Genomic DNA, 23,930 nt, shown 5'->3' with positions numbered 1-23,930 from the left:
TGCGTTTATGGATGTGCCACAAGTGGCAAGAAATGATCGATCCCGTCGTTGGATTGCGGACGCGGCTGTAGACTTGCAGGCACTAGGAGACTCGTGGAGCATTCGGGTGGAGTCGCACCGATTGGAGGTACCTTCGGGGACGAAGGCTGACGTCACGGTGCAAGATGGTCGTTGGTATCGGAAATGGAGTAGCGTAGAGGCTGGGCGGTAGGAACGAACTGTAGGTGTGTCAGTAGTCAGTACTCGGCTTCACCGCGATAATGCCATCGAAATGCCGATCGTCGTCGTCGCACGCTGACTCGCGGCTCGCGTATTGCTCGTACGTAAGACCGGGATCGTTCCGTCGGCCGAGTCTCGGATGGTGATATGATTATTCGCGAAATAGTTGGCGAGGCGATTCGGAGCGGTGTGTCCCGACCCTGTCTGGCTACGTGAACCTCGTTTTCTGGGACTAGCAATAACAAGTTTCCTCCTGATCTCCCGGTACGTGAAACATCCGACTCGCAACTTACAACCTACGACCTACAACCTACAATTTACAACCTACTCGTGTGCGATCGGTGATATGTACACGCGGTAGTTCGAAGCAGATACGGTGAGATCCTGCATCTGAATGAAATCCAAGTGTGAATCAGTAAAGAGAAGGTGATCAGTCCAGTGATATCAGAGTTCATCGATGAAAGTCGGACTGTCGGGTGACCGCTGCTGATCTCAAGAGAGGATCGGGAGAGGATCAAGCCGATCGCGGTCGAAAGTGAAGTGTGCACATCGTGCAGGGGTGTCCATCTCAGTGATCGAAGATCCGAATCTGATATGGATAAACGCGTGTACGTATAAGGAATCCGACGGTACGTTCGATATCGTGTGCACGTCGTGCATCCGATCTGTCAAACTGGACCGTGTTGTGGTTTCCGTTCGATCCGCTATATCGGTCAGCCGCGAAATAGTCGGGCATCGGGCCGTTTACCCTTCGCAGTTGTTGACGCCGTGGACAGGAACACACGATCGATCAATCTCAAGGGAACGTAGTATCCTAACTCGCGTCGACTTTGCTTCCATCGCTGCTGCTGCGAGTTGCGAGTGCCGTACGCGATTCCGTGTATGCGTGTCTACACGTACATCGTACCTATATCGATTGATCCCTTTCCGTAAACAATAGCTCGGTCACTGAGAATGTATCGTGCGACGCTCGAAACGAGACATGAGTTTCAATCACAGTGAGAAAGTAGCAGCTCGTGTCTGCTCGAGTGATGTTGAACTTGGAACTTATTCGAGCGACGATTCCACCGCGCCGCGCCGGTAGCTAGGTAGACAGTAGACACTGGGTACATGTGTACTGAGTTAACGGTTAACTGAAGAGGGAAAATCGCTGTTCGAGCTTCTCTCGTCGCTTCTCAATCGGGAAGGCAGGTTAGTCGTTATTATATAGTTCTATAGGAACCAAGGTATCTGTTCGGCGACCGGGTGAAGCGGTCGATCGTTCGCGCTCGAGAGGAACACGGAAGATTCCGGCGTGTGAATGTTGTTGGTGCAGTTCAGGCGAAGGAAAGAGACAAACATCTACTTCAGCTAGCATAAGAAGAGGAAGAGAGGGCAAGCTACTGGCTGAAAAATGACTAACTGAAAAAGCTTGGAACTTGAGAGGTATACACGTATACGTTACCAGGCGTACAGTCGAATACATACTTATATCGGTATCGAAAGCGGTGGGTTTCGTTGTCACTGCCGCGCACGCGAGTGTCCACGTTACCGTGCATGTATGTACGCGCGCGTGTTGCGCGTGTATGCTCTCCTCGTAATTTCATTTGCGTGTCGTATTCGAAGTGAAGTTTCTGTGTAACCGGCCGAAAGGGTGACCGATAGAAAGATTGCGCGCGCGCGACAGGTAGGGCGAGAGAGAAAGAGCCGAGCGAGGAAGCAAGAGAAGTAAGAGTTTGGATAACGCAAAATGTGGAATATGATGTGCGAGGTGATGCCGCCTATCCCGGAGGACAGTATCAGCCAGCGGAATTCGCAATACTCCGGCGATGATTCGAACTTCGAGCAGCTGATGGTGTCCATGCTCGATGAGCGGGACAAGCTTATGGAGTCGTTGCATGAGACCCAGGAACGGCTACAAGAAACCGAGTCAAGGCTGCAGGAGGTCGAGAAGGAGCGGGATTCGCTTAATCGTCAGCTGAACGCGAACATTCCTCAGGTAAATCTTAATTTGTTCTCAAAGGCCTGAGATATGAGACACTGGTATTCCCATGCACGTTTCACCTATTCATGTACATACGTTTGCGTGCGCGTGATTTCGTTGCACGTGATTCGCAGTTCTATGTAACTTCGATGCAAACGTTGTTTCATTCGAGTTTTATTCGCTATACTTATACGGGGTATATGCAAATAACCGATCGAAGCGTGCCAATGCAGGATACGTCTATAATTGCCGAAGCGTTTACGTTTACGTAATGATTAAAACAACGCGTTATCTTCGCGGTGTCCCAGTTTTTGAGAGCGCGAGAGAGAGAATGGGTGTACATACGGTATTATACAGGCTGTGACGCGGTGAAGCTCTCCTGCAAACAGTATTTTGTCTTATCATCGTTGTCGCGAGAACGTGGACACGTTTAAATCGTCTTGTTAGACGCGATTCGTTTAACTTTCGACAGGACCATGTCGAATTCTAGATAATTTTTGTATAAGAAACGAACAGGTTCTCGATATGGGACACGATGCGAAGTATTTGGCTTCGTGTCTGGTTTTGCCGTATAGTAGAGTGGCACTCAGTTATTGCACTTAATTACACGTAATATTCGTTCGTCCGTAGTGCTGGTATATATAGCACGTTGACGCGATATCGCGCTGGGAAAAGCGACGTTCAATGGAATCGAGTAAAATCGAATTACTCCGTTAACAGGCTCATAATTTCGTCTTACACAAAAATTTAGTTGCCTATAAAATTTCCGCTTGCTCGAAAATTGAAACGGATCGATTTGTAACAGGTACTCCGGGCTTAACATCGTAAATTAGTATCGTTATCGAAGTACCTATCTCGCGAGGTTTCGCAAGTTGAAATCCTACTTTAGAGCAAAGGCATTTGCCATTAGTCGGAGATGCATTGACGAGTGTTTGAAGGCAAGAACGTGGTAGATTCTTGTTCTTATGCAAAGGGAAAAAAAGGAAAAATGAGTTGGTCGTTTAAGTAAAAGGCCAACGCGCGCGAGAATTTCACGCTTCTTGGAAACCGATTAAGGACGCAAACGCAACGCTCCGCGCCTACTGATTGCGATACTTATTTCCTTGACTGGTGTGTAGAGGTGCCTACCTTGCACACTGCAGAAAACTTGGTTCGTTCCTCGGCGAGCAGCTCCCGTCAAAGGCCGTTTACGTTAAAAGGTGGAATAATTAATAGAAAAACAGTCTGGCGTTAAAGATACGTAATGTAACTTCAACTTTTTTTACCGTCTAATGAATAGACCGGATTATTTTCTAAGATTCATAAGTTCTTTTCTGGAAGAACGATCTTTATAGATACTGAACAGAAACGCGATGCACATGGTTTGCAGAAAGCAATATTATCTACTTTGTGGTCCAATTCCTAGATACGTGTACATAACGGTAAACCGCCGGAAATGCATATAATGCATCTCGAATCTCGATGCAAACCCGTAGGACGTAGATATGTATATGCTGTATACACGTTTTCGCATTTCGCGAAATCTCTACAGTATAAGGATTGTAGTTGCAATTTTCATTCTAACTGTTTTTCATGGATCGATACAAATAATGAATGGGCGTGAGGTAAATTGCATTTCGCGAGTGCTCAGCACTGTATGATAAGGGCCAGTGTGTGCATAAAAAATTCCTTATCACTGGCAATTCCTATCTAGCGTATCTCATTAAGTACTCATCGAAGTGATAACGTTGCGCGTCTAACATTTGAATGCGTAACACTCGTTAACGTTCCCTACCCGTGCAAGTTAATTCCGTTCCTCTCGCTGTTTCTTTCCGAAGTTGTAAGATACGAGGTATATGCAGGCGTACGTGTCAAAAGGTATGCAGTACGTAGAGGAGGCAAGGGACACAATGTGAAGCATTGATGTATGATGGAGCATTGATGGGAGAGAAACCGATGGACATATATATCGATCCATTCGTCGCTCGATTGCCTTTTATACATATGTACGACGTACCGACGGTCTGCCTATAATGTAATGTGTAATAAGTAACGCAGAAAAACGATCAGACGAATATCTATAGCACGTGATAATCACTCAGTTCGTCAAAGTCATTTTATTCTTATATATTGCATTTTGCGACGACCGTATTACACGCCGTCTTACGTTCCAGGCTACTTTGGGGTTTCCTCTCATATTTTCCCGTGGACAGGATTTTCTGTCTCCCGCGTGCGACCCAGTGGCACGTATTCTCAAGACAAAGGATAAAAATGAAACGGGAACAGAGAATGGATAATAAACAGAGAGAGCTCGCAGAGAGAATTTTAATTAATTCAAGAACGGAACATTTTATGTCATAAATCGGTATAAAAAATGATATTCGAACTAACAGATATTAATTTAGATTCGCGTTTTCCTCTTTTCTTCTCCCGTCGGATGGTATCGAGTGTCAGGTTGTTAAGTGTCGCTAACGACTCGAATTCTCCGCCCCTGTCCCTGTTGATTAGCAGGAGAAAATCTATCTCTGCGTACCTTGCGAAGCATCTGTTCGCTAATTGACACCGGCACGGATTTTGAACCTTCCTCAGCCTGGTCTAAATTTTCGTTAATTCGCGGTAAGAGTTCTCGGAGCGAAGCGCAAAAATCTGCAAGGAAATCGCGGAAGGACGAAAGTAGAGGCGAGTACGTAACGCGAATTGCTCGAGTGACTCTGTCCTTCGCACTCCAATTGCTCCGAGTTCCGAGGCAGCCTGTAATCCGGCGCATATTACATTATGATATCCACGGTCTATCCACACCCTATCTCCATGTGCCTGGAACGTAATGTATCGTCGATACGCGTCTCGCAACGTAACCGTTACCACCGTGTATGTGTACACTCGGTCGGCCGAAGGTAATTCTGTGGAAGGCACGTGTACGTAATAGCCCATAAAAAGGGAATCTTTCATTTTCTATGAGCGTAATATCCACGTAAAAGTGGGAGTAATTTAAATCCGTTCGCAGAAGAGATTGTATATAACGGAAGGACGATTAAGAAGAAAAGGTTTAATCGAATATCATCTTTTGGAAGGAATTCGGAACGGGACGGGACGTCCGTTCGCCACCTCTCTATATAAATCAGCACCAGTTTCGGTTGGGATATCGCGGCATTATTTGGAACAGTCCTGGCAGAACGTTGTCCGGAAGAAAGGGTTCGCTGCCAAGCATGCTTGGAGCGATCTCTCGAAGCTGCGGCAACGCGACACAAAGACCGTTTCATTTGTAATACTGCGGAAAGTTTCGTCCTGTCTACTGCAGAGAAGGAGGAGCCGGGATGGAAACTTTCGAGCGTAAAATTTCTTCTCTCTCACTCTCTGTCTATCATTGCATTCACACAAACGCGGACGCACACGACGGAGATCCTTCGAAAGGATCGACGAGGACGGGGAACTGACCCGCTCGCAGTTTCGGCGCGTAATGCCGGCCAGAGAGTGCAAAAAACTGCAAGCGCGTGCAGCGGAAGCGAAGCTGGGGAACGGGAGAGGAAGCGAGAAAAACGATTGAGCCACACGACCCTCCGTTAAGGAAATATTCAGATCACAGGGTGAAATAGTTTCGCGGCCTTACGAATTCTCCATTCCCTACTTCTCATCTCATATGATACAAAATACTGTATCCTCACGTGGACAATTGAATGCCTCGCACCGACTTTTCGAGCTCTACCAAGAATCGATAGTAATTAGTAGTTACAGTTCCAAACGGAGCACGTAATTGTTTTTGACTGGCATCGATTTTACTCTTGTCGTCGTCTAGGTATGCAGATAAAACGTAGAGGCGGGGGGGAAAAAGCTGGAAAGAGGCCCCCGGGAAGTTTATCGATTCCGAAGCCCGAATAGGGCTGATTGTTCGGCCCCGGAATGCAGTGGGAAGAAATCCGTTGGGAAAAATCGGGCAGAAAGGACGAAACGATACGAAACGGACGGCGACACCGGCACCGCGCCGGAGGTGGAGGATACGGAGGATACGGGAGAAGAGAGTTTTGGGGGGTAAAAATTTCTAGGACGAAGCGAGCGAGTGCAATGCACCGGTATATACGATATATACGCTCGACGATCAATAGTCACCCCACCTTACTCCGGCCGGCGGCGCATGAATGAACCTCGCCTTTTACACACTACGCTACCGAGTAGTAGTAGCTCTCTCTATTCGCGCGCGCAACCACCAACCGGGCCAGAGGCTTTCATCGCGACCTCCTATCGATGAGATATCCTTCGGTTTTGAGTTACAATGCGCTCGATAACACCGATCGATTACAGAGCTGCGTAAGAGCTAGCAAGGATGCCTCGCTGTAAGAGAATTATCACGTATCTGACTATCCAAGTTCTTTTTTCCAGATTTACGCTCTTCGTATAAGTCGACTAATTAAATTCTTTAAGAGATGAAAAGTCAACGTAGTTTTCGATATTTATTCATCTACGATGGTGCCGAATACCGAATGGACGTACTTAGGCGTATATACGTATGCATAATGAGTTGAGAACCACCTGTTTAGAGTGCACTCGCGAAACACACAGTGCCGTATATAGTCGGAGCGTTAGCCTCACGTCCACCCACACCCACCTTATTACATATTAACGGCGACTACTCGGTTTACACGATTAATGCGCGAACTGAATTCATTGGGAACGATTGTGAAGACTGCAGGATCGTCGTCGAAGAACTTGGATGAGTTTCAACCAGCGTACGCTTGTGGCTTACGCAGTGACTTCGATTCTTTCACGAACCGATCGTTTTCGATCTGAGATACTTTCTATCTTGATTTACTTATCTTCCATTGCGCTCATTATGGATCTTCTACTATTTCCTTTAATCGTATAGGACAGAACGATGCTTGAAGGGATAATCAGTTAATATTCTAATGAGACATTCCTCTTTACTATCTGTTTGCATCGAAGAGATTTAGTAAGGGAGAGCACAGGGGGTTTACATATGATCTGGAAGTCGGATGAAGTAGCTCCTCGGTATTTGCGTAGTGACCAAGTCGGACGGTAAACATCTGGCGTATATTATACCCCGCTGGAAACTGTTACCCGTTAGTTGGCGAACAAATAGAACTACGACTCTTTATGCGAGAGTACACTGATACACATTGCGACGTCGGAGAACCGCAAACCAGCAACAGATGAGAAGTCCTCGATTAGTCTACGCGACTAATTACCAGACTTTTTGAAGATATTTATACTATTCGTTTAAAAGATGTATCGTACATAGCAATTTTTTTCGTCATTTATGCAACGTTCACTCAGACTATGATATCTCAGTTTAGATGCACATTCGATTTTTCTACTAATTATGAATGCCTTTCCTTCCTTGAATGCCATTCCTTCGACCGGAATTTCGAGAAAACAGCCTCGCAGACAGGAAAATGCGCGTAGGCGTTGTATTATACACTTTCGTTCTCGAAGGTGCTAGCTTTAAAACTGTCGTCGACGCGGTGTCGTCGATCGTTTCAACGTCGACGCGTTTCGTTTGTATGCGTGGCCGATTAATAAAAGATTAGTTACGCTGCGCGTGCGATATGCCCAAGGATCTTGCGGTTCAATGTTCATTGCTCGATTACGCTCAGCGCTACTAATTGCTGTATAATCGCTGATAATTACCAATGTGTTCGCGTTCTTCTTTAAACAGCGTTACATCATTTATCCGAAACCGAATCTTGAGGAAAGGTCGATTCGGTGGTTCAAGATAATTGCACGAAGCGTATGTTGAATTCGTGTATAAACGAAGCCGTTCGCGTGCAATGATGTTCATTGTCGGAGACGAAGCTAACATGGTGCGACGCGACGAATGAAAATAACGAGTTTATATTTTTCTTCCCTACTCGTCACATTTTATTCAGAATTATTTTTCCTTCTTCATCGAATTTTATTGTTCTCGTAACAGAATGTGATAATTTTCAATATTTTCTTCGAAATCACAGATATGTATTATTAGTTATAATTATGTTGAAGTAAAATAATTATAAAGTCGTCGATCATGTAAGATGGGACGAGATTACTGTTAAGTCACGTAATAAAATGACGACCGCTCATTATTATGCGCGTATTGCGCATTACAAGCCTCCAGCTCATACTATTAAAATAGTAATACGACGACATAGGCAGAAAGATCCTTCGGCTGTGCTAAATACCTCGCTCTCCGCTTACAATTAATGTTTCTCCTTTCATAAATACATTTTCAATTAGCTAAAGTCCGATTCGACGTACGGGACACGTTTGCACATCCTTTTGGTTGAAAATTGGATTAGAGCCTTAAGTACAGATGCGGTATCGATGGCAATTAAATACCAAGCGCACGTGCAGTATTTTGTCAGGTTTCATGACGATCTGGGGACGGTGGCATTAAATTTAGACCGGACTGTTTGCTCCTTTAAAGTGTAAAAGCATAAAACAGCCAGACGATGTTGTGTGCTCGCGGAAGGCCGTATCGATCGCGGCAGCATTTATAAATAAAGATTTAACGTTCCGGTGGAATGTCGAGCGGAAGTAACGCGTTCGGAGGCGTGTGTAAAACGCGGTTGAATGAAAAAGGTGAAAGTGTAGTTTCCCTTTGGGACCGAGCGACGATCTATTCGCGTTTCTCGATCCATAGATCGTCTCCTGATTTTCGAATCGTGTTCCCTCTTCCCAGATTGATAATGGAATGGGTTACGTTACTGATTGCAGGACTTCTCGCAGCTGACGAAGGAACTCGCGGCGGCACGCGAAAATATCTTAGAGAGGGAAGAGGAAATATCGGAACTGAAAGCCGAGAGGAATAATACTCGTGTACGTAATAGTCGTCGGATTAAATTGTGTACGCGTAGGCAGTCCGGCTCGCTAAAAAACGATTCCCTTCCACAGCTTCTACTCGAACATCTGGAATGTCTGGTCTCGCGGCACGAGCGATCGCTCAGGATGACTGTGGTTAAGAGGCAAGCGGCCGCGCAATCTGGAGTATCGTCCGAAGTTGAAGTGCTGAAAGCTCTGAAAAGTCTTTTCGAGCATCACAAGGCTTTGGATGAGAAAGTAAGAACTTTCTGATCCTATTGTTTGATGACATTGACACGTTCGCAACCTTGGCGGAGGATGCTATTATATATAAATGGGTGTACCCGAGCATCATCCGTCACGGTGTGACTGAGCCCTGAAACCGATGTATTCAAGTAACTGCTAATATCGGTGAACTAGATGTATCGTAGACGAAAGGGGGACAACGGAACCGTACATTTTATCATTGACGGCGCGGTTTCGGTCAAATAGAATCGCGACGCATAACGAATCAGCGAATTAATTTTCAGGTACGAGAGCGGCTGCGAGTCGCGTTGGAAAGAAACACGAGTTTGGAAGAAGAGCTAGCCATTACCAAAGAAGAGGTACCGTTTCATCTGACCTTTTTCGCGTTTACCCAAAAGGCGAGTGTCCCTATCGAAATTTGCTAATCTTTCTGATGACCAATTCGCAGCTTCAGCAATATAAATTGAGCGGGCACAAAGCTGTAGAGGACAGGCCAAAAGAGAACGGGCAAACGGAGGATGGCCAGCAGCAGAACAAGGTAGCCGAAGATATACATCGCGACAATGATGCACAACAAAACGCGTTACCGCACTCCACAGATATTTCACATAACACTTGCTCCCTCATACTTCACAGTCACTGTTCATCGATGCATACAGGAGGAGAGGGTGTCCAACACATGTCTGACCATGACTTTGCATCCATTACTATATCTTTTGTTCACTATGCATGCTCCATGGTTTTAATATAATCAAAGTATATATATATATATACACACACACACACACACACGTATATATATATATACACATCACTCCGTTCTCTTTTGCATAGAGCGATAAAGAGTTCTCGTTTACTGCGTCATCGCTATCTATCGTCCTCTCTTTTTCTCTATCTATGATACGCTTCTAATCTCAGCGTTAGATATTGATCGATTACAAAGTTATTGGTCACAGATTTCAGCCCTTGGCTCATGCGTTTAATATCCTACATTCTGTGTCATCCGACTTAAAAATATTTGATCATTTACTATTCTCATCTATCTGTCTATGTCATCGGAATTTTCGACTTGAAATCATCGTCATCGAGGCTCGAACGGAGTTCAAATCTGTACCGATAGACTGACCATCTGCTTGTCATTCATCTCGATCGTTGCATCCATAATGAGAATGCGTTCATCGGCGTGACGTGTGCACGGTAGTTTCTAAGTAGCTGGCTTAGTCGCGTAGCCTCCTTTTGTAGTCAAATACATACATACATAGTTCGATTGGGAGTCGCGCGGAGTTGGGCGATGCGGGACAGGCAAAGTGCGAGCGAGGCATTCTGAATGTAGTGTTGTAATCGGGCAGAATGAAACTGAGCAGGCGGCAGGCCAGCAGGAACAACTGCAGCAGCAACAGCAGCAACAGCAACAGCAGCAGCAGCAGCAGCTACAGCTACAACAGCAACAGCAAGGGGTACAAAAGCTAGGTACGGAGAGGCCGACCGAGATCGGGAGTAGACTCAGCAATGGGAGCCTCGATCCGGCCGATCAGGATTCAACAGCACGATTAATAGATTTACAAACCACTCTCGACAAACAGGTATGAAATCGTATTATGGCGTACCGATGTCTCAGTACGTATGATCTTACGAGCCACCGGCTTAGAAAACCAAAATTGGCTAGAAGTATACCTACGGTGTGATTAAAAGTATATTTTTGTTAAGACGCGGGACGACACTCTTTTTCGTTTCCCCCTCTGAACTTTTCTGCATGCGTTCCGAACGATTCGCGGCCTCGCGCGAGTTTACAGAAATCTTAGATCTTAGAACGTTCCCTTTACGCTGCATGATGCTAAACCGCTGATAAAAAGATTAATGAGATATACGATTCGTGGTTATCGTATGTTTTCGTACAGAGAGAGATAATGGGTTCTTATATACATATAAATATTACCAACGAAATCGAATACATATTACGTTGCACATTTCGAATTCACTCCTTAACTGTGGCATACTATCGTTGATGCCTACAGCATGTGAAACTTTTGGAATGAATTTATATCGACGATATGTGTTCAACGTTCTTTATTCGCATGATCCAGTGATTAAGAATGAACTTTTCTTCCCCGAGCGAAACTTAACGATCGGCTTAATTCTTACTTCAATGTATACGCATACACACACACGAAATACCGGCACACAAAACATTTACAAGTCACAAGCATAATTTAGACATAGTATCGTGTCCGAAAGTCGGAGCAAAAAATTGTCTGTACTTTGTGGCAGCTTGCTATATTGGTGTACTATCCCACGATAGAAGAAACACGACCCTTGATATACTGCCGTTACACAGTACAAGTACACTAGTAGCATGTTGCACGCTCGATGAATTTTATTGATAACCGTGTCGAACGATCGTTGTAGAGCTCAGAGTTGAGCACGTGGCAACGACGAGTAGCCGAAATGAGCGGTCGAGTGACGGAAATGGAGGAGAGCTTGTCCAAGGCTCAGAAAGATCTGTTGAAGACCCAAGAGGCGAACGTCAAACTCCAAAGAGATTTGCGCGAGAACCTTGCTCAAAAAGAGGACCAAGAAGAGAGGATAGCTACTCTTGAAAAGCGATATCTGAACGCTCAACGAGAGTCCACTAGTTTGCATGATCTAAACGAGAAGCTGGAACAGGAGCTGCAACACAAGAAGGCTCAATTAAAGGTAGTCGTCTCGTTGGCCCCTTCATGCGTGCGGCATTCTTGTGTATGTAACGCGCGCGAAATACTCGTTTCAGCTCCAAGAAGAGAAAATTGCAGCGATACAGGAGAAATTAGAGCTCGCGGAACAGAAATTAGCCCAATACGCGAAATTACCAGAAATGGAAGAGCAATTGAAGCAGAGGATGGAGGCTCTGACGCAGGTGAGGAGGCCCAACCAGGTACGCAGAGGAATTGAGTCGTCCGTGTATCATCAGTTTAATTCTTTTCTTATTCCTCTGCACTTCTGTCAGTACTCTATCCTTCTTCCCGAGCCATCTTTAAAATGCTTGCCCATTTTTCTATATCTTTTACTTGAAAAAAATAGCAGCAGCATCTACTCTACCTTCTATAGCTTATATACATTGATCTTTGTCAGTGTTTCGTTGTTCTTCGTGACTGTCTATACGCTTACATGATACACAGACAAAGAATATACTTGGGATCGTTCTTTCCATTCAATCAAATGTACAAATGGTAAAGTTCACATTCAAAGTTCTACACTGAACATCGTGAATAATGTGACTATTTTCTTTCGACGCTTATCGATAGAATTCTTAGTTTAGTATCATTCTTATCACTATTCTGTAGAAATATGTGTACATTAGCCACGTGTCTCTATACTTTCAATAAAACTCGTTAGCTTTTCATGTTAGATTTTTAGCAAATAAAGAAGGATCGATCGATAAAAAGTTCATCGAAGATGGATAAGTCTGCGGTCCCCGATTTTAATTATATAAATTATTTAATAAGCAGGCTCAAGAAAGGCACGGCAGCGCTGAGGATAGAATACAACGATTGGAAGCGCAACTCGAGGAAAAGAACGCGGAAGTAATGCGTGTAAATCAACGACTCAAAATGAACGAGGAACATAACACGCGACTAAGTACAACCGTTGATAAACTTCTATCGGGTAATTCATACAAACTTTACTGGATACGTTGCGTCGTCGTTAAACAGGGTTCGCGTCAATTATCGTTTGCTTTTTAGAATCGAACGATCGACTACAAGTACATTTGAAAGAAAGAATGCACGCGTTGGAAGAGAAGAACGCGCTTACGCAGGAACTCGAGAAAACGAGAAAGCTCGCAGAGGATCTACAAAATGAGAAGGCCGAGATAGTTAAGGAATTAGGAAAAGCTCGTTTAGAAATCGATAGCGTTAAGAGACAGATGCTCCAACAGGAGATAGCGTTTAATATTCAACAAACCGATGCATTGACTAGAAGTTTGTCACCGAATGCTGTGGATCCGGGTTCCTTTTCGAGGAGCGCGAGTCACAGTAGCTTCGACACTCATTCCCTATCGAGGAGAGCGGCCAAAAGAACTACGATCGAGGAAGATTCAACGAAAGTATGTTTTGTTAAAATTGATAACGCAAAAATTGTAAAGGAAGAGACACGACTGTGAATTGTTAATCTGTTTCTAGAATTACGTAGCGCGCAACTTAGCGGAACAGGAATGGAAGTTGCAACAGGCACATGTTCTCGCGAACGTGCAACAGGCGTTCGACGTTTCCAGCGATGCGGAAGGCGACGGCGATAACGAGAGCTTATTCAGTTGCACAGCCGATGTGATCAGTCCTACAGGACACACGGACGCTCAAACGTTAGCGTTAATGTTACAAGAACAATTAGATGCTATTAACAATGAAATTAGACTGATCCAGGTAATCGAACGTTCTCTGATCGCGTTGCCGTCGCTGCGATTTTATCGCAGATATGTGAAAATGTACAATTTTGATGAAGGAAGAAAAACAAAGTACGGAGGCGCGTGCCGAGGAGTTGGAGTCCCGAGTTGGCAGTCTCGAGCACATGAATCTGTTAGCGAGAGGACGAAGTCTCGAACGAGCATCGCCACCGTTGAGCGGTCGATCCACGCCAAAGTCGCATCACAGTCCTAACAGGGATTACTTACACAAATATCACACCGTAAGGAGAAAAGTTGTTACGATTCTTAACGATTTTTAAGTTACGTTATTTTTAACATCGTTATTTATTAATTAATAAGGCACCAGCGTCGATGTCGCCGGCACATCTTCATCAGTATGCCGCCTCTTTAGCTAGCCCGGGTCAACTATCGGAATCTCTTCCTGCCAGCCAGGTAAATCACTGTGCCGATTCCTCGTATCACCGTTCTTAGAACGGATAAACGAATAATCGATTAATAACTTAGCTACAGTTGTCGGGCGAGGAATTGCACTCGGTGAGCGAAAGGGATAGCACTGGTGGTGCAGGAAGTGGTGGCAGCGATGCAGCTTCTCCGTTGACCACGCGATCTATCAGGCTAGAACGAGTAGCACAGGCACTTGCTCTCAGTCAAGAGGAACTTAGAAGGTATGCGTCCAAATTCGCAATATATTCGGTCTTTAAGGATGTATTGGCTATACAGTCAATCCCAAAAGTTTAGGTACCTTAGAAAAACGCATTTCCTATAATTAAGAAGAAATCAGACGTCGGAAGAATAATGCTAATAATAAATAGCTACGTGCTAAAAAGTATAGAAGGAAATATCTAATTAAGTATTGACACTGAAAAATTTGTTTTTCAAAATTGCGAAAAATGCTTCAAATAAAAGTTGTTTTCCTTCTAATTTCGATATTTAACGAGTTACGTATGATTATTTGGCATTTTATTGATGTTGACAAAATCCGACCATTCCACCATCGAAACAGCGAACTTTTGGAAAAAAATTTCGTTTTTCCTCAATAACTCCTAAACCCTTGGAGATACGGGAAAATTGCATACGACCTTTCTTGTAGATGACGACGAGATCTACAACTTCCATATAAAAGTTCTTCGCTATCATTAATATTTAACGTGTTACTGACGAAAAACGAAAAATCAGTTTTTTGCAAATTACTCGTTAACTATTGACGCTGGCGAAAAAATTTTGCATGGAAATTGTAGATCTCGTCGTTCTCTACAAGAAAGGTCTGATGCAATTTTTCCGTATGTCCAACGATTTTGGAGTTATTGGCTAAAAACGAAAATTTGAAAGAAATTGAAGGGGGTACCCCTTGGAAAAATCTCGGAAAAATCGAAAATTTTTTGTTGTTTATTATTAGCAATGTTCTTCCGACGTCTGATTTCTTTTTAAAAAATGCATTTCTAAAGTGCATAAACTTTTGGGATTGACTGTATAGCCAATACATCCTTAACGTAACTATCTGAATTTTATCGCGGATGCCTATAACGCTGTACACGAGCACTATTCGAGAATGATAAGTGATGATATACAATAAACGACACCTTAGCAACCGCATCTCTGCCGGACTATTGGACTGTCTCTCTCTCTCTCTCTTTCTTGCAAAATACTCAGTATATTTGTTTGCGCAATTTCGCTTAATCAATTTACATTCTTGAAAAAGTCCTTACGAACGTAGAGATGGGATTGACGAAGGTAGCAGTAAATTCTATTGTAAGTAGTCAGCATTGTGCATTGTTCATGCTGCCAGACGCACCGGACAAATCGGATTTCCCAGCAGTGGTTTTCCTGCTCACAGGTTAATTAACGATTGTAGTACTGCATGTTATCCGCAACGTACACCGCTGTGCGCGACATATTTGAGTGGTTCGCGTGGGCATGAAATGGGCAGCCCTCGGTTCGACCTAAGTGACGTCGACGGTAACAATCTTCTTTCTCGGAAAAAAGGATTCGCTATGACGATCTTTAATTTGTTCGATAAAACAAGTAGAAAGTAGCATATAATAAATTTATTTTAACAAGAAAACCGCGTGGTCAATTGCGAATAGTAGTGTTGTCGCATGCATGCCTACAGCCCCTATTTTCGAGCACAGCGGTACGGACAAATCATCCGATAGATCTGATAGAAATGAGTCCCTGGAAGAAACTGATATTAGCTTCTTCCGTCCACCGTACATTCAAGCCTGCCCGGTTCACGACAGACATCGCTGTCTCAAACAAACGAGGGAATTTAGGCAGCCAAGAGAATTGCGTCGAAGTAACGCCGCGTCTGAATCGTCTACGCGAATAAGGTTGTTCTCTTACGAAAATAGAATACAAGGATACAGACGGACCCATACGCACGATCGATCATTTCACTATCTAACGATTCGTTTAACGAATTATTCCATAAATTTGTCCTTCTGTATCTTTGCCTTTAAACGGGTATGTGTTACGGCGATCCCGTCTCATTAAGCAGTGATCAGCTATATTTCCAGGTTTTTGTGCCTTGCCTGCACTACTGAGTAGGTATTACGACTCTCTTTTCATTACTTTATAGATTGATTAATTTAGTTAAGTAGTTATAATTAAAATTAATACTTTACGGAATCGCTTCGCAATCCCCGTTGAGTTAGTAGTTAATGCGATTTAACGACGTTTAGTTATCGAATCATCTTCATTAAAGAAACCAAACGTTCACAAAGAAAACTTCATTTCGCGCGCGTTACTCGGCTGTAAATAGCGTTTTCGCTTGTGCTCATTTAAAATCATATGTAACCACGACGCTATATAATTTTTAAAAGTAAAATTGCAATTCACTTGGCTCACGTAAGTTCCCTTAGCTAATGCGCTTTAAACTACATTACGAACAGTGCAGAATAATAATCCATCCATGACCATTGAATGAGTGGAAATTACTTAGAGACGTTTATACATCGCGAAGAAATAATTTTGAATCGCAATTGCAAATTCGAGAGAAGAGTAAATGGCTAGACAGCGTGTTGTGGGCTAGAACGCTTTGTTTAGAGTAGAAATAGAGAACTAGATTAGCGCTCCATGCAGCAGGCATGGGCAGCATAACAACGGCGCACTCAATTCTGGGACTCCTCCTTCTCCATTGTCCTCGCGACATAGCAGCCAGGACAGTTTGCATAAAAACAACTTATCCAGTGTCGGACTGCCGATCGGCCCGCTATCGAGCTCGCATTTGCACATGCAATCGACGATGAGCCCGGCGACGGCCGCGGCGGTGGCCGCGGCGCAAAAGAAAAAGGGCATCAAGAGCAGCCTTGGGAGATTTTTCAGTAAAAAGGAGAAGGTATACGTTTCAAATGAGTTTTACTCTCTTTTTGGGGAGATAAAAAGGAATTCCGATCGTAGATCAAAGGAAAGGATACGCCGATGCCCGGAGACATGATGACCATGGGAGGAGCGAGTACACCTGCGGATCCTGATTACGGGGACAGCGTTTCCGTAGCCGGTACTATGGGTAGTAAGAGCGATTTCGATCGTAGAACAAAGAAGAGGTATGTGAACGTGATAAACGCGAGCCTATTCGTTAAGATACGTCCGTCTACGGCAGGGACTTTGTTGCAGTCCAAGTATGTTTGGTAGTATGTTAGATTCTTCGCGGCACGAACTCCTGGCTGAGGCGATGAAGGCTGGAACACCGTTCGCCTTATGGAACGGACCGACCGTCGTAGCTTGGCTCGAGCTCTGGGTGGGAATGCCGACATGGTACGTTGCAGCCTGCCGAGCGAACGTGAAAAGCGGTGCCATAATGAGTGCTCTTAGCGATACCGAGATCCAACGCGAGATCGGCATTAGGTACGACTTAAGTTTCCCACTGGCCGAAAAGGCGCCGCCGCCGGCACGGACGGGCAGGGCCGAACGTTAAGTTGCGAGGTATAGGAAAGAGCGTGTAAAAGCTGAAACTTAACGTTGCGGCCCTGCCTGTCCGTGCCGGCGGCGCCGGCCAGTGGGAAACGCGCTTTATATTTACCTTCTATCGACGATCTCTTTGACGACTCTTCTTATATCTATTATGTTTTTCTTAGTAACCCTTTGCATCGATTGAAACTACGATTAGCTATACAAGAAATGGTATCGCTGACGAGCCCATCAGCACCGAAAACCTCTCGCACAACTTTAGCATTCGGAGATATGAACCACGAATGGATCGGTAACGTTTGGCTGCCGAGTCTCGGCTTGCCACAATATCGATCCACTTTCATGGAGTGCCTTGTGGACGCTAGGATGTTGGATCACCTCACGAAGAAGGACCTCCGCGGTCAACTTAGAATGGTTGATAGTTTTCACAGGTAAGTGATCCATCGTGCGAAAGTAACTGATAAAAAGTTCTCATTTCCATTGATTTGAACTTCAACTCCGACAGAACAAGTTTGCAATACGGGATTTCGTGTTTGAAGCGTCTAAATTACGATAGACAACAATTAGAAGAGAGAAGGCGCATGGCCGAAGGTGCCAATGTCGACGTCCTCGTTTGGAGTAACGATCGCGTTATAAGATGGGTGCAAGCTATCGGCCTGAAAGTAAATATCATTTTACCGTATCTAAGTTTCTGTATCTGTTCTGAGACCTGATACGATCTGAAAATAATAATTCGTCGCTTAGGAATACGGGAACAACCTGTTGGAATCTGGAGTACACGGTGCTCTTATAGCCCTCGACGAAAGTTTCGATGCAAATAGTTTTGCTTTAACCCTACAAATTCCAACCCAAAACACACAAGTAAGTTCGATGGAGAACTATATGACTGTATCATGGAAATATCGATACCATTAGTCCATTGATTGTTATTTTTTGTCTGTGTTCGAATAGGCCCGACAATTATTAGAGGTGGAATTTGCCAATTTGTTAACGGTAGGAACAGAGAGGCGACTCGATGAAGCAAATAGTATGAAATCCTGATCCAACTTTTCCAGCAGGCTGCCACATCTACAACCACATCACGTCTAGTCCAAACCCCAGCTATTACTCTCTGTACGCAAGTGTGTTGTAAAAGTTGTAAGAGCTTTAAATATCATTCTAAGGGTATCTTCATACTATTAAGAAACGTCGTAACACGCAGTGGTATGAAAACGAACGATCTCGACGCGAAGTGTTAATAAAAAGAGAAAGAAACGAAACGAAAGGCTGATTTATCGTATGTTCAAACGTTTTATCAAGCCTTACGTAAAACTATACGTTCCATAGGCCGCGTGTTACGCTTCCTTTCCCCACAAAGGATAGTAAATGATAAATAATTCTGTGAATCGATACCACTACTCTCTGATAGATACTGAAATGTAGCGAGCGGTCAAGGTATCACGAAATATGTATATATTTTTTCCTCGAAAGCCAAAGAGAGAATCATCAGTTATATGTAATTACACGACAATAATTCTGTCTAATTTTTATCTTGATTTCGTAAATCGTAGTTCTCGAAATAATCGATTTTCCGCGTTAGAAGTAACTCGTAAATATTATTCATGGCTCGCGCGATCGCGTAATTTCTTATACGTACTTATACTATGTGAAGCAAATAGTTGAGACGAACTATCTATTTTGATAAATATCACTTACCGCACAAAATAAAGAAAAAGAGATCCTAAAATGATGTTAGTGCCATCGCTCTCGAGGAAACTATTTATGTACAAGGAAAAGACTGCGTTCTATATTTCTGCATCTATAAGACGGTGACCTAATAAGCCATATATATAAATATATATATGTACATATATATATTTATATTACTTTGCACAGGAGGAGCGGAAGAATACCTGTTCTTCTCTGTTATTTCGATGAATTTTAAATGTTTGTAGATCACGTATAAACACATGAAGTATATATATTTAAATATACATTCTTAAATATATATATTTAAAGAACTACACCGAAGCAACTATCGTAATTAGAAGAGAATGATTGGACAGACAACCGGTTGCACGAACAGTGTGAACAGGAAGGATGCTCGCTTTTTATTCAACGTGGAAATATAAGGAGACGGACATTTTATACCAAAATAATCGCGCAATGTATAAGTATATATGTACGAAGTGGTTAGTAAGTGTTTGTAAAATTAAAGGAACTTTGTACTTTAAATTGAGACGACTGGATTTCTATCGATCGGTCGCGTGATTTAACGTAACGTAACTTCATTACTCATTCATTAACTTCGTTCGATTAGAATAAAAGTAAAATCGTTTTTCCATTCCGCTCTCTAGCATTTCTAGTTCGTTCGATGAAAGGGAATAGTTCATGTCGATTGTTCAAGTTTGTTGTAAGTACAATACTTCTTAGTCTCTAATCTTCATTCAAAGTTCCGGAGACGATTATTGTTAGGCTCGATCGGTAGTAAAGAGAATAAGGAAACGGCTAAAAGGAGGGATAGGAACTACAATGGCCGTAAATGTTGCTAACGATCGGTGACGATGTTGCTGAAGACAATGATTACGTTGATAATTACTATAATTACCCATTACAAAGTGTTACAAACAAAGTTGAGGACGTGACGAAAGACTGAGACTACGATACAGCGATTGTAAATGACATTAAGAGAGAGAGAGAGAGAGAGAGAGAATCTGGTCATTTGAAATAAGAGACGATACAATAATGATAATAAGTTATAATGGAATGTTGTTAATGTTGTTAATACTTGAGGAATCATTGTTGTTGATGTTTGTTTCCCTGTGAAGTACCCTCTGCAAGCTGTTCATTCGTTATATAGCTCCATCGCTCTGCAAATGACCTTCCGAACGGGCGCAAACGTACCAAATAATTTCTACCAAAGACATCGCGAGCATTGCGTTACGAAGATTTTTCCGATCGTGATCGCAATGCATATAAGAATGTAACGTTGGCAAATCTCGAGATAAATATAAATACGCGTTAGGAAGATGAAAATATCTCTTACCCTTGTAAAGATTGCAATTGTACAGTTTTCATCGTTCGGCGTTGGAACATTGCTTTTTCGTTCTATTCCTTTTTCGTTACCTATTTCTTTTTCGTTTGTCTAAGTGCCACCGATCAGTTGAAATGTTTCTAGATAATCAGAAAGACTCGCTAAGCCAAAGCAACGTTACGCTACCTCAATACTGAGACACGGTGGTACGCTTGTTTCTTTCGTATAAATACTTTGAGGCGACCGGTCCTATCATTTTCTTTTTAATCGTTACTATCATACATTATTAAGTCCGAGTTAATTAGAACCGAAGATAATTGGCATAGCACAAGTGTTTGATCGATGACTAGAAAATAAAAAAAAAACTACGCCTTGATGAGTTGAAGCTGCACGCGCTTTGAGCAAATATCGAACCGTAGAGGAGGAGCTACTATGCTTGAGGTGAAGCGTTTCTATACGTACAATAGCGTACCGTTCTCACTTCTAATTGTAATACTACCTACGATAGTACTTTGATTGTACAGAACTAATTTGTACAAAGCTGAATAGTTATACAAAGCCGATTCACTTTGTCAAACAGAATGGCCGTCTCTCCCTTTCGGAAGTGTCTGCAGTATGTGTAAATGACTGAACTTATTTTTAATGTACGCTAGTTAATAGTGTCTAATGGACATTCCAATAAGAAAACAAATAATGATGATGATAATGATGATGATAAAGAAAAGGAGGAAGAAAAAGGAGAAGAAGAAGAAAATGAAACGAGAAAAGAAAACAAACCTTCCAAAAAGAATAGCCACATTCATAATCGCATACATATAATATGTAAATCATCGATTCGATATGTAGCAGCTTCGCCGCCTTCTACGTATTCAACTATAAATACATAAATAGATATATATGAATGAAAAATACAAGTTTTGCCTGAATCCGACCGCTCGGTATCGAATAGAGCTTCAATAACTAGAATTAATAGCGATTGTACTGATATGCGTCATGTTTTTACCAACAATAATGTAACGATCAATTGCTTGAACTTACAACTCTGTGGTCTACTATCATTTTAAAGTAAAAGTTTCAAATCAATATGCCGGGTTTTAAGTTGTAAGTATACACGTAATGAAGAACGCAGTTTTTATTTATTTACCGTAACGATAATAATGCGTAAAGAGTGTTACTGGTAAAAACATCCACGTAAACGTGTAATACTGTGATGTAATAGTCTTGTAGCGTGTGTTTCGTTCAATTGTTTGATACGCTCGATTCGACCGAACTGGCGGAAGAACAAGCTCGAAAATTCTGGATTTTTGTACTCGAATCCATTCGTGCGTGTTTATGAAACAATTGCTAGTTATTGTACATATGTATGTGTGTGCGTGAGCGTGTTCCGTGTATATATCTTTCTCCATGTATGTACATATATACGAATTATTTATTAACTACCCTATAATCGTACTATCGAAAGGTTTCATCGCAAGCCCGATGCAGTTTTAAACGCAGTTACGACCCCGGTATAGTTTGAACAAATGTTGATACATCTTCTGAATGAGTATCGCGTGTAACAAGTTTCGTTACAGGACACACGAATCGCATCCGGAATAAAAAAAAGTTCGTTCGGAAGCGAAGAGGCGATTCTTTTTCAAGTCGCTCAAATTTCGAATTATCGGGGCGATCTTTAAAAACGCGAGGCACAGAGTCTGTCGGAATCATTCGCTACAGAATAAATAATATATATGATAAAAGACTTAATTAAAGATGTTCGAGGCGTGTAAAATATAATTTATTTTGTGCGCGATGATTCTATACAACGAATGCCTAAATTCCATACCATCGCGATCAAAACGTACCATGTACACAGAACTACATTTTTTTAATCTGATTGTTTTACGGCCTGCGTCATCGGGCCGCTCGTGCCAGCAGCATAAAGAGAAAATCAACAGTTGTATAATTACTAAAAGTATTTCTAAATGTGAAGTAGTATGAGACTACACATACATATACGTACGTATATATACAATTGTATGTATGTGTAGCGTAATACACAGTGCACAAATATACATATATAAACTATAAACGAATTTTGAAATGATTGTCCGCTCACAGGGCTTGGCGAGAGAGAGATGTTCAGTTAAACTCGGTCAAGTTTCTACGCGATTTGTACTTATTCGTTGAGTATGAAATTTTGATAGCCACTTTGAAATTGATGCGTTTATATATATATTTGAGTAAAGTATCAGCAGTCAAAGTATTATTTCGAGCGTTCGCAGAGTCAGTTTACACACGATTTATTTATTCGTTTAAATAAGATGCTTGTAACTTCTTTTGAGGAAATAAATAGAACGTAAACCGTAGACGAGCTTATGTTATTTAATTATAATTGTGCGGACGTTTTGTTTCAAGAGATATACATATATATACATAAACGTACATGTATATACGTGTATATACATAGCTGTAAAAAAATGAAAGACGAAGAATATAGGGGTGGAACAGAGATTAATGAAACTGTTATAAAGTACTTGAGAAGGTGCACTGTGCAAATCCGTGCATACGGCGTGACACACGTTTCGTTCGACTTGTGTATTAATTGTGGTAATATCATATAATGTACTACTACTTCACGTTTTATGTATTGAATGTAAAATAGTTTCTCGTGTTGACACAAAGCATCGTTCTAGCTGTGATGTTAACAATAGAGAATTCGGTCGACGAGGCAAAAGGGAAATGATGAAATTAGTAATAAATATAATTTTCGTGTTATATTTATTATATAACGACGATTCAGTATTATCACTTGTATCAATAACGTTTGCTGACTTTTCATCAATAAAGTTGAATAAGGATTCTGCTACCGGTTAACGTCATACGCTACGCAAATGTGAATATGTTAAAAAAAAGGAGAAACCAGGACATGTTGGGAAGAGAGACCACGACAAGCCACAAGTTTCGAAGATAAGAACGATGAATAGTGAATAAAATATACGCTATCGGAGTCTAATTGAACGAACCGAGAACATTGGATCGGATTTCTTATGCTGCAAGTATACGTGTGAAAAACAAATGGTAAAACGTGAAGAAGAGAATGGTAATGGATCGTATAGCTATCGGATGAATATAATTATTAACGATAATATAACTTATTATCGCTACCGCTATCGCTGCTAGGGCTATATTAAAACTATTAACTGTTAAATATAACTTTAACTACCATTAGTGCTACCACTAATATCATAAACTACTACAATTACAGCTACTATCATTACCAATATAAAATTGTCCTTGTAATTTTTATATGCCAAGTGTATTGTATACTTTAAATAGGATAAATGAAAGAAAGGAAGAAGTATGGGAGATAATGAGTCGACACGGTAAATGTAAAATATAATTAAACAACGCCGTCGCTTGGCGCGGGTAAAGCC

The 23,930-nt window shown here is 42.3% G+C and overlaps 1 protein-coding gene across 15 annotated transcripts; it reads left to right on the top strand.

Annotated features, from left to right (window-relative positions):
• Positions 1-146: 146 nt before the first annotated feature.
• Liprin-alpha (PTPRF interacting protein alpha) lies at positions 147-22,862 on the top strand. 15 transcript variants are annotated; one of them, XR_003389554.1, is made up of 23 exons: positions 1,949-2,197; positions 8,867-8,968; positions 9,044-9,208; positions 9,481-9,555; positions 9,645-9,734; positions 10,546-10,779; positions 11,603-11,890; positions 11,964-12,107; positions 12,679-12,838; positions 12,916-13,277; positions 13,354-13,593; positions 13,673-13,855; positions 13,935-14,027; positions 14,100-14,260; positions 15,382-15,429; positions 16,674-16,929; positions 16,992-17,137; positions 17,208-17,438; positions 17,669-17,932; positions 18,007-18,163; positions 18,246-18,362; positions 18,453-18,614; positions 19,500-22,862. XR_003389554.1 is itself a non-coding variant. In XM_026816048.1 (22 exons), exons 1-22 carry the CDS (start codon positions 1,949-1,951, stop codon positions 18,540-18,542), a joined length of 3,849 nt encoding a protein of 1,282 aa, XP_026671849.1. In that variant the 5' UTR covers positions 147-1,948; the 3' UTR covers positions 18,543-22,862. The 15 variants fall into 15 exon arrangements, 13 of the variants coding, with proteins under 13 accessions (XP_026671849.1, XP_026671848.1, XP_026671847.1 ...); XR_003389553.1 differs by having other exon boundaries at positions 19,436-22,862; XM_026816048.1 differs by having other exon boundaries at positions 147-2,197; positions 14,106-14,260; positions 18,453-22,862.
• The last annotated feature ends 1,068 nt before the right edge of the window (positions 22,863-23,930 follow it).

Source organism: Ceratina calcarata, unplaced genomic scaffold (assembly GCF_001652005.2).
Source record: "Ceratina calcarata isolate Rehan_Ccalc_2016 unplaced genomic scaffold, ASM165200v1 scaffold48.2, whole genome shotgun sequence".
In the NCBI taxonomy this organism is placed as follows: domain Eukaryota; kingdom Metazoa; phylum Arthropoda; class Insecta; order Hymenoptera; family Apidae; genus Ceratina; species Ceratina calcarata.
This window is presented reverse-complemented; position numbering and strand designations above follow the sequence as displayed.

What these genes read in the sequence shown, in the direction of transcription:
- Liprin-alpha (XM_026816046.1), top strand. Translation starts at nt 1,949, where the DNA reads ATGTGGAATATGATGTGCGAGGTGATGCCGCCTATCCCGGAGGACAGT. An exon ending in AGGTGAGGAGGCCCAACCAG is followed by an intron (nt 12,108 to 12,678) that starts GTACGCAGAGGA and finishes TTATTTAATAAG; the next exon opens with CAGGCTCAAGAAAGGCACGG. An exon ending in TGCAAGCTATCGGCCTGAAA is followed by an intron (nt 18,164 to 18,245) that starts GTAAATATCATT and finishes TTCGTCGCTTAG; the next exon opens with GAATACGGGAACAACCTGTT.